This window comes from Aricia agestis, chromosome 17, assembly GCF_905147365.1.
Source record: "Aricia agestis chromosome 17, ilAriAges1.1, whole genome shotgun sequence".
In the NCBI taxonomy this organism is placed as follows: Eukaryota; Metazoa; Arthropoda; class Insecta; order Lepidoptera; family Lycaenidae; genus Aricia; species Aricia agestis.
In genome coordinates, this window is record NC_056422.1 from 6,369,286 (window position 1) to 6,379,139 (window position 9,854).

Below are 9,854 nucleotides of genomic sequence, written 5' to 3' on the forward strand. Positions count from 1 at the left end.
GAAATGAGGGGGCAAACGAGCAAACGGGTCACCTGATGGAAAGCAACTTCCGCCGCCCATGAACACGCGCAGCATCAGAAGAGCTGCAGGTGCGTTGCCGGCCTTTTAAGAGGGTATAGAAAAAAAAAGAGGGAAGGGAATAGGGGAGGATAGGGAAGGGAATTGGGCCTCCGGTAAACTCACTTACTCGGCGTAACACAGCGCAAGCGCTGTTTCACGCCGGTTTTCTGTGAGAACGTGGTATTTCTCCGGTCGAGCCGGCCCATTCGTGCCGAAGCATGGCTCTCCCACGTATTATTTATAATACGTAGCTGAATTAAGTATTTCATATATTATGAATAAATATTTATCTTTTTTGCGTTGTATTTGATATTTACGCGGTAAAATTGAAAATATGTAAAGCGTCATGCTATAAAAATAGCGTAAATTCGGCTTTATCCTTTTTACCTAACAACTCAAATACAAAGACTTTAAGACCTAGGAATGCTAATTCATTGCTATAAATTTTTGATCTTATAATAAGGGTAAAGATAGACTTTTAAACCTGGGAGGTATGGTTGATCCATGCAAATTCTAACTTTATTGAAACGTCTGTCACACAGTCAATCTTAAACTAAAACCACTATGTAATAAAGATGAGTCAATCAGATGAAAGATCGTCATATTTCCGTCGCCAGGCTTCCGAGAAGTGCAATTAGCTGGTTCTTGTTACAAGAATTGCGCTTGCATAATATCAATTTGCAGCACATAAGTCGTAATATACTATTGTAAGATAGCTTTATAGCGCTATAATATGACACCTATATTATGTTGCTAACTTGAAGTGGTCAGGTAATACGGCTAAGGTTTCGGCCACCCACGGCCAAAATAACACCTGCCAAAACTCTGGCTTCGGAAAAAAATCACAGCCGATGACGATTCGCTTTGAAGCTACATAGGAGGTACAAAGAAGAGTTTATTTTTTATTGTACCTATTGTATATTAGAAGTATTATGACCACAGATTACTTCATTTATTATCCATTAAGGAAGCCTTTCTACTAAGACGAAGCGTCGACAATAAAATCTATACCAATGTGTTTATAAGTTAGCTGACTAGAGTTGTGTTTCGTTTGTCGTTTGCAGTGCTTTACAAAATATGAACCTAAAATTGTAATTCCCATATGTTTTGTTTAAATTATGATGTACTAATAAATAATTGTCCATCTTTCCAGGTCAAAGTTACCCAAAAACCTCCGAACAGCAACGATGAGAAGTTCATCAGAACTCTTCAGAAGGGAGACTTCTTCGGCGAAAAGGCTCTACAAGGGTCAGTTTCTTCACTATCACTTCTTAGTATAAATAAAATGGCGTTTTATGTTTTTCCCTATGTATGCTTAAATCTTTAAAACTACATAACTGATTTTAATGCGATTTTCAATAATAATAGAGTGATTTAACGGGAATGACTTTTTATAACCTCAATTTATATAGGGTAACCATAAAGGTTTTTAGAAATGTTATGCTTGTCTTTGTTTTTAGTCTATTTTTATTTTTTCTGCAAGTCTTTCTTGTTGCAATTAAAGTTGGAAATTGAAAGTTATTAGCGTTTACGATTTACGAAGTCACTACACACTTTTTGTTTGCCGCTAGCAAACCGCTAGCCTCTTCTTTTTCCTTATTCATAAGATGACTAGAAATCTAACGACCGCACTTAGAGTCATAGCCAGGTAATATTATTTAAATGATTACACCGTAACTTTAATTTAGTTAAGAGTTTAATATGCAAAAAGTTAGTATGGAAACCTTAACTCAATTAAAGTAAAGTTGTCTCTGAGTTCGATCGTAAAAAAACAAATTCTAAGCTTGGAATGGCAACATCTTTCCCGCTTCACTTCGCCAAATTTCACTATATCTTTAATTCCAGGGATGACCTTCGGACGGCAAACATCATCTGCGACTCCCCCGAGGGTACCACCTGCCTGGTGATAGACCGGGAGACCTTCAACCAGCTCATCTCCACCCTGGACGAAATCCGCACCAAGTACAAGGACGAGGGCGACGATAGACAGAGGTATACTTACTTACCTGTTTTGTTTTACTTACTTAACTATTACATGTTTCACTTACTTACCTATATTTTTACAATTACTATTACGTCATAATTTAATGACGTTTCGTATCAAATAAAATTTAAACGGATTTTGCTCCTGCAATTATATTCGCTTTACAATGGTTGTGTTTATAAATAGTAAAATATATAAAAATAGTAAAATATAATATAATAGGTAATATGGTCATATGATATAATGAACTGTATGTTATGTTATTTTATAATGCACGCGTGCGAGAGCAAAATCCCGTAACACAAACGACCTTACTGGATGGGTGACTCAATGATACGGTTTTTGTCGAATCAAAATTAGGTCACAGCGTCGACAGAATACTCGTCTTCAGAGTTATTAATTATCCAGATTATTAAATCAAAAATCTCTACATATTGGTACATTTTACATCACTACCATGCATTACAAAATACTTCTCTAATAGTAGAATCACTTATAGTAGACCGTATCGACTGGTGCAGATGGTAAATACCAGACACAATATACCAATTATTTGAAAGAATATTACATCGTTGAAACAAGCACCTAGTAATGCCGAAAATATTCTTGAAATTTTAAATCCATGATGACGGAATGACTCATGAACAATCCGTCTGTAAACTCCTGAGAAATCAAAGTAAAGAATGTAATCTGTATGCAAAATATCAAACAATAGAAAGATCAAATATGCCATTGTCTTGTATATCGTTGTTGTACTATTTTGGTAATAAAACAATTATTGTTTTTACCGCTATCACTGGCTTTCTATTGTGGTAAGTACGGTTTTAAGATAATACACCTACAGTAATGTATTTAACCGCCGTGCTCAGAGAAATTTAATGATGATTAAACTTCAATTTAATGAAGAGTTTAACAGATAATGGCTTAAGGGTGGGTTGCACCAGAGGCGTGGTTAAAGTTATGGTTATAGTTAAGGCTAACTTTTACTTTAACCTTAACTTTGACCACAGAATTTACCAGATGACAGCTGGTCCGACAAGGCTATAAATGAACGTGGGCTGGGGCGCTGCTGGTAAAAGGGAACTGTCAAAAATGGCGTTTTTGTATGATGACAGCGTTAGTTCCTTTTTTCGCCACATTCATCTAAAGCCTTGTCGAGCTCAAGGTTATGGTTAAAATATATGGCGTCCATATTTTACTTTAACCAAATATTTGACATTTGTAGTTACATATAGTTAAAGTAAGTTGGTGCAACCCACCCTAAGTATATCAAAATCTTCATTTAATTATAGATAAGTAAACTGTAATGTTCGTCTTTGAGTGCAGCGGTCGCTGGTTAATTTGTGTTGCATTTTATTTTAATACTTAAGTACAGATAAAGAATCTTTTATTTCTAAGATTTTTGCTCCCTTTATAATGGGTGTTATTATTGTCACTGTAGATTTATATTCCTAAATTTTTATCAATTTGGTTGGAATTTTTAAACGTGACTTTATGAAGTTTGTAAATAATTTTATCACAAATACTGTTCGACCTTAATGTAAAATATTCACCGAATTTTTAATTCAAAGAAAGCATCTGTTTAGGTTTTTCTTACAAATATATAATTATTACACTTTATCCTATTTTATAGGCTGTGAGCCTGTGATACTATAATAACAATATAGGTACTTACTTATTAAGATTTAGACCTATATTGTCCAAATTCTTTTAAGAATGACAATATTGATTTTGTCATGCTTAGAAGTAAAAATATAGGAATGTTTAAAAGTTTTGAATTCAATTTCCGTATCCATTAGCATTAATAGCAATCAAGTTTTGAAAAACCATGTGATAAGTTGATAACCCGCTATTGTAAATAGATAGAGCCTTTTCGCTTTCATTATTGATAAATGGAAGTATGTGTTTATGTACTTTCACTCACACAATACTTGTCTTGTGGGTTATTAACTTTTCTCATTGGCATAGAAACTGTATGGTTCCCGCGTTTTTATCTGTCAATTTTATCGCACAACACATTGCAATGTATTTTGAAATTCGAACGAATTCTGCTGAATTTTGTTTGAATTTCGAAATGTTTTTGAATTTCGAAATGTGATTTCGAATATCATTTGAAATTTCGTCATGATCCTAAATTCAAATGTTAGGTACCAGTTTGGCGTCTAGTTAGACCTGTTTGAGAAATTGAAATAGGTTATAAATAGACTTATTAGTCATGCCGACAAATGTTTTGTCTTCAAGATATTTCAATTATATATTCCGTTCCGACTAATTTTGATCTAGTAATGTAAATTAAATTTTATCTGGCTACAATGCTACCAATTTAAATACTTACCTATGTTATAAAAGCGTGGCACATTAGAGAAATAATATGTATGCCTGAATGTGTTATATGCCTGATTCATTTGGTACAGTCACAGAATACATATTAGTGTGGAGATCATTGGTGTGGAGTATCAAGTTTTTGTTTACGGATAGATCAAATACTTTTCTCTACCAGTTAATTTTCATCAAGAAGAATTTGACAGCTTTAAGATTGGCTTTAAGGCTATTTCCAATATTACCTAGAATAATATAATATGCTTGTAGTAAAGTTATTTTTCTTGTCGTTATTGATTACATTACATCCAATTTATCGAGTATGTAGCAACCCTAAAGCTATATTCCCAGGGCCGGACCGTGAGTTTAGGGCCCTGGGCTACTAACTTACTTAGGGCTATTACATTTTAACTGTCAGTTAGCAACTTAAAAGTGCCGACATCTAAACCAGAGTAGACAGATATTATCATAGGATTCGTAGGGCTGCAAACTACATTATTTATTTAATTTAAATAAAATTATTGACTTGATTCAGCTACCCTTGAATTCACGGGTGCCTGGGCTTAAACCCAAAACGCCCTATGGTACATCCGGCCCTGTATCCTCTCTAATCTCCATTCCCACATTCCAGGCTAAACGAGGAGTTCGCGAACCTCCGTCTCTCTGACCTTCGCATCATAGCCACCTTGGGTATTGGCGGCTTCGGCCGAGTGGAGCTCGTCCAGATCCAGGGTGACTCCAGCCGGTCATTCGCCCTGAAACAGATGAAGAAGGCCCAGATCGTGGAGACCAGGCAGCAGCAGCACATCATGTCGGAGAAGGAGATTATGTCAGAGATGAACTGTGAATTCATAGTGAAGTTGTACAAGACGTTCAAGGATCGGAAATATCTCTACATGCTGATGGAGACCTGCCTTGGTGGAGAGCTGTGGACTATTTTGAGAGATAAAGGTAATAAAAAAATGAGTATATTTATGTTTTGGTGGCTTGAAGGAAAAAAAGGTTTAATTGCGTTGCCTTATTCTTTAGTTCAAGTCGGTTTAGACTTATGCGGTTTGTATTTAAAGAGGTAACAGAACAACAAGACTATAACTAATAAACCCAGATGATACTTAGCATAAAAAAGCTGACTAAGAGGGCTTTGTTACACCTACCAAGTAGAGTGGCGAGACAATCAAATTGGCCGAGGGTACTGTCTCGCCACTCCATTTGGTATGTGTAATCAGGCCCTGAGTAATTATTATCAATACCAATTACCAATACCACATTGATGATCTAGTATTTTTACAATTAATAAAATAAATTTTGTATTTTCCAGGCCAATTCGATGACAGCACTACAAGGTTTTACACAGCATGCGTCGTCGAAGCTTTCCATTACTTACATTCTAGAAACATTATTTATCGGTAAGTTCTATTTTTATTATAACTTCGGAATTTAAGTATTTTGAAAATTTTGTTATTTTAACTTGAAACTTAAAATGGTCATCTAGCGGTGAGTAGTTTACATCTGTTTTCCTTAGAAAAATTTTAGTTAATTTTGACACCGTCAGATGGCACTTTTTACTAATGTTGCTAGTTGCCTAAATTCACCGCTAGATGCTACCCACTGTGTTGTTGGTGCATAAATTCGCCGCTAGATTTCGCTTTTAAGTGGCTTATACTGTTGCACCTTCTCGGCGTTAGATGTCGCTTTTTATTTTATCATTTTATTAGTTCGCCGCTAGATGTCGTTTAATTTTTATTTTGAATGAAGTAACAATACATTTTTAATTCCAAATTCTCTTTTATATTTCCAGCGATCTCAAACCGGAGAACCTACTGCTTGACTCGAAAGGCTACGTGAAGCTAGTGGACTTCGGTTTCTCGAAGAAGCTGCAGGCGTCGCGCAAGACGTGGACCTTCTGCGGCACGCCCGAGTACGTCGCGCCGGAGGTCATCATGAACCGCGGACACGACATCAGCGCCGACTACTGGTCGCTAGGTGAGTGAAACGAGCAAACGGATCGCCTGATGGTAATCGTTTACCAGTTACCACCGCCCTGACTATAATGTTAAAGTACATGATTTTTAGGTTTTAAGACACTTCTCATAAGAATTTTACTTAATTTGAAATTTCACTATCATGAGAAAGACAATGAGGTAAGGAAATAAGAACAATGTAGTAAACTTTACAAATTACATCGAGCGAGCTTAGAAGTTACAATCTTGTCTTAACAAATTTTTCCACAACTACCTACTTTTATTCCACAGAAACGGTTCTTTTTGTATAAAAAGGTATGAAAGAGCAGATTTTATCTTCAATTCAGTAGAGAATTTAGGTAACACGAATAAAGTATTAATGATTTTATTTTCCCGAGTCAAACACTGAGAAGTCACTTGCATTTTTCGCTGCCCACGGCTACCGAATGAATATGTTTCGTTTATTCCAGGTGTACTAATGTTCGAGTTACTCACGGGTTCACCTCCATTCACGGGCGCGGACCCCATGAAGACGTACAACAAGATCCTCAAGGGTATAGACGCCGTGGAGTTCCCGCGCTGCATCACACGCAACGCCGCCAACCTCATCAAGAAGCTGTGCCGCGACAACCCGGCCGAGCGGCTCGGGTACCAGAGAGGAGGGATCACGGAGATACAGAAGCACAAGTGAGTTTTTTGCCACGACAGCTTATACAGACCTAAAAAAAACATTTATTTCGAGATTCTGCGACCCATAAGGCCATAGACGGACTACATCTTGCTGTCGAGAACATACATAAAGTTAATATACCTAGCGGAATAGAGAAACAAAGGCCTGAGCGAGAGAGATGTCACTATCAGTAACACTGTGTGGTAAAAAGAGACAAGCACTCTTTTTTTGACGTCCAGTCGGCACGTGCCGCACGTTGACAATTTAATCTCATAGAAATCATGTTCAATCATGCTTGTGTATTAGTGTATACGTACATATTTTTTACACACAGATGAAACAAATTTCGGTTTCGTTTGACAGCTCGAGATTGTTGCTCTAAATTCTGCTAGGTATATTAACTTTATGGTCGAGAACCAACTGCAAGATGCGGTTGCCGCACGGCAATACACGGATCGCTTTTTAAGGGACCGCTACAGCTAGTCTAAGGGTCAATTCAGACCGCAATGCGACGCGCATTTCTATTTGTATAGATTTGACAGATTTGCAAAAATCTGTCAATTCAGTACAAATTTAGAAATGGTCCGTCCGTCCGTACGCGTCTTGTTGCGATCAGCCTGCCTAGCATACGCCAACGAGATATCTAACTCTACATGTTTTCTCGATGTTTGATGGTTTGTCTCTTCACCTATAGAGTTTTGTCGAGATAATGTCGAGATTTTGACATTATAAGACGAGTATTTTTTAATTATCTCGAGAGTGAGATATCTCGTTGGCGGTATGCTAGGCAGGCTGAATTGACATTGTCTCAATTTGCACCGCCGCGGACATAGGTCCGTCAACTGCCTAGGAATCAATTTCCTCGATGGTTCAGTGTCTAAAAATATCGTAATCGCACAATCACTCAGCAAGTCAGCAAGTATACGTGGGAGAGACATGCTTCGGCACGAATGGGCCGGCTCGACCGGAGAAATACCACGTTCTCACAGAAAACCGGCGTGAAACAGCGCTTGCGCTGTGTTTCGCCGAGTGAGTGAGTGAGTTTACCGGAGGCCCAATTCCCTTCCCTATCCTCCCCTTTTCCCTTCCCTTCCCATCCCTACCCGCCCCTATTATCCTATTCCCTCTTAAAAGGCCGGCAACGCACAAACCAAACCAATACGCAAAAATTAACCCCAAGCTAATAAAACCCTTTAAAATGTGAAGTGTAAATTCCGTCCTTGAAGATTACATGAATCCTGATGGGTTTTTTTGTATGATCTATCTAATATAACCCATCAATCCCGAAGCGGCACCCGGCTGCCGCAACATATACGTATATAACAATTGAAAATCTATTGTGTCTGCGATTGTCACGATCGAGGTAATAAGATAGGTGAATTTGTAAACATAATATCGAGCTAGGGACGACAACTTTAGGCCGGCAACGCGCCTGCAGCTCTTCTGATGCTGCGTCCATGGGCGACGGAAGTTGCTTTCCATCAGGTGACCCGTTTGCTCGTTTGCCCCCTTATTTCATTAAAAAAAAAGTCACAAAATATTTGTCCTTCCAGATGGTTCGACGGCTTCAACTGGGAGGGCCTGGCGCAGCGCACGCTGGAGCCGCCCATCATGCCGACCGTCAAGTCCGCCATCGACACGCACAACTTCGACCAGTACCCGCCCGACGCCGACGAGCCGCCGCCCGACGACCTGTCAGGCTGGGACGCCACGTTCTAAGCCTGACGGTTCATGCCACACGGAATTTATGTCAATGCAGCTCTGGATTTATGTATAGACAGTATATGCCGATAGACCATCCCATGCCATTCATTAGGAGAGCTCTGGATTTATGTATAGGCAGTATATAGGCTATGGGCGGCAGCGTCCTATGGCGTCATGGGGGGAGCGGCAGAGTTCGTTCGTACATATTATGGGCGGCAAAATTGAAATGGCCTATACTCATAAACCATGATGCTATGCCCGCCATGATGCCACATCAGGCCCATATTATTGGAGCCATCAATAAGTTATTGAAGGAGGCCAAAGATGGCATTATGGAACGCTATGCCCGCGATTCGTGAAACACATGGCAAGTATTTCAATGTGATGCCAGGCTTAAGTCTACTATTTTGTAGCCACAAAGTTTTTGGTATGCCACATTCTAAGCCAAAATTATGGCGCCACTAAAATTATGAGGACTCCACGATCAATAAAGCCTACTAAGGAACAATAAATAATTGAAAGGCCAACTTGAAAACATTTTGTACTATCAGAGAAGTTGATTCCTATGCAAATCAGGGACCTAAGTAGTTTGGTCGCGTTACGTCAAACCCAGCTGACAGATCACAATTAACATTGAATTGACATATTCGACCAAATAACGTTGGTCTGTTAATAGGCATGATGACTATATTTTTTTCTAATCGGTAATTGAAAGACACTTAAAAAATAGAAACATCGTTGAAAGAATGACTCTGATAGCTTAAAAATTCACCAAGATATGACAATTCAAATATCTCATAAAAAAGACCTGCCCGAAACGCTCCATACAAAGTGCTATGAAAGTATGACGTCAGTCTTTCGTAGTTTGTACGCATCGGTATACAACTTTGTTCGACAGGTATATTAAATATTGCGTTTATGAAAGTGGTTTCATAACAAAAGTTGTTTTTAATTGCATAAGTTATCGAATTGTATACAAATATTAAGAAATTTAATTGAAAAAAAAAATCGACTTGAATATCCAACTTTGAAGGCGCATAACAAAAAAAAATACAAATGCTATCAAGCTGAAATTTTGTGAACACATAAGTGTTCATAAAATAATTTTTACCGTGATTTCTTTATTTTATTAACAAAATTCGCTAATCTTTGACCT

At 38.1% G+C, this 9,854-nt stretch overlaps 1 protein-coding gene across 4 annotated transcripts in view; it reads left to right on the forward strand.

Moving 5' to 3' along the window:
* LOC121735255 (cGMP-dependent protein kinase, isozyme 2 forms cD4/T1/T3A/T3B) overlaps nt 1–8,936 on the forward strand; it is a 177,052-nt gene extending 168,116 nt beyond the window's left edge. For all 4 annotated transcript variants that reach the window (XM_042126017.1, XM_042126018.1, XM_042126019.1 and 1 more), the window contains 7 exons: nt 1,214–1,308; nt 1,906–2,052; nt 4,995–5,314; nt 5,682–5,769; nt 6,162–6,346; nt 6,795–7,011; nt 8,548–8,936. In XM_042126017.1, the coding sequence (XP_041981951.1) occupies nt 1,214–1,308; nt 1,906–2,052; nt 4,995–5,314; nt 5,682–5,769; nt 6,162–6,346; nt 6,795–7,011; nt 8,548–8,713 (1,218 nt within the window). In that variant the 3' untranslated portion in view covers nt 8,714–8,936. The remainder of the gene's footprint in view (nt 1–1,213; nt 1,309–1,905; nt 2,053–4,994; nt 5,315–5,681; nt 5,770–6,161; nt 6,347–6,794; nt 7,012–8,547) is intronic.
* Nucleotides 8,937–9,854: the final 918 nt, after the last annotated feature.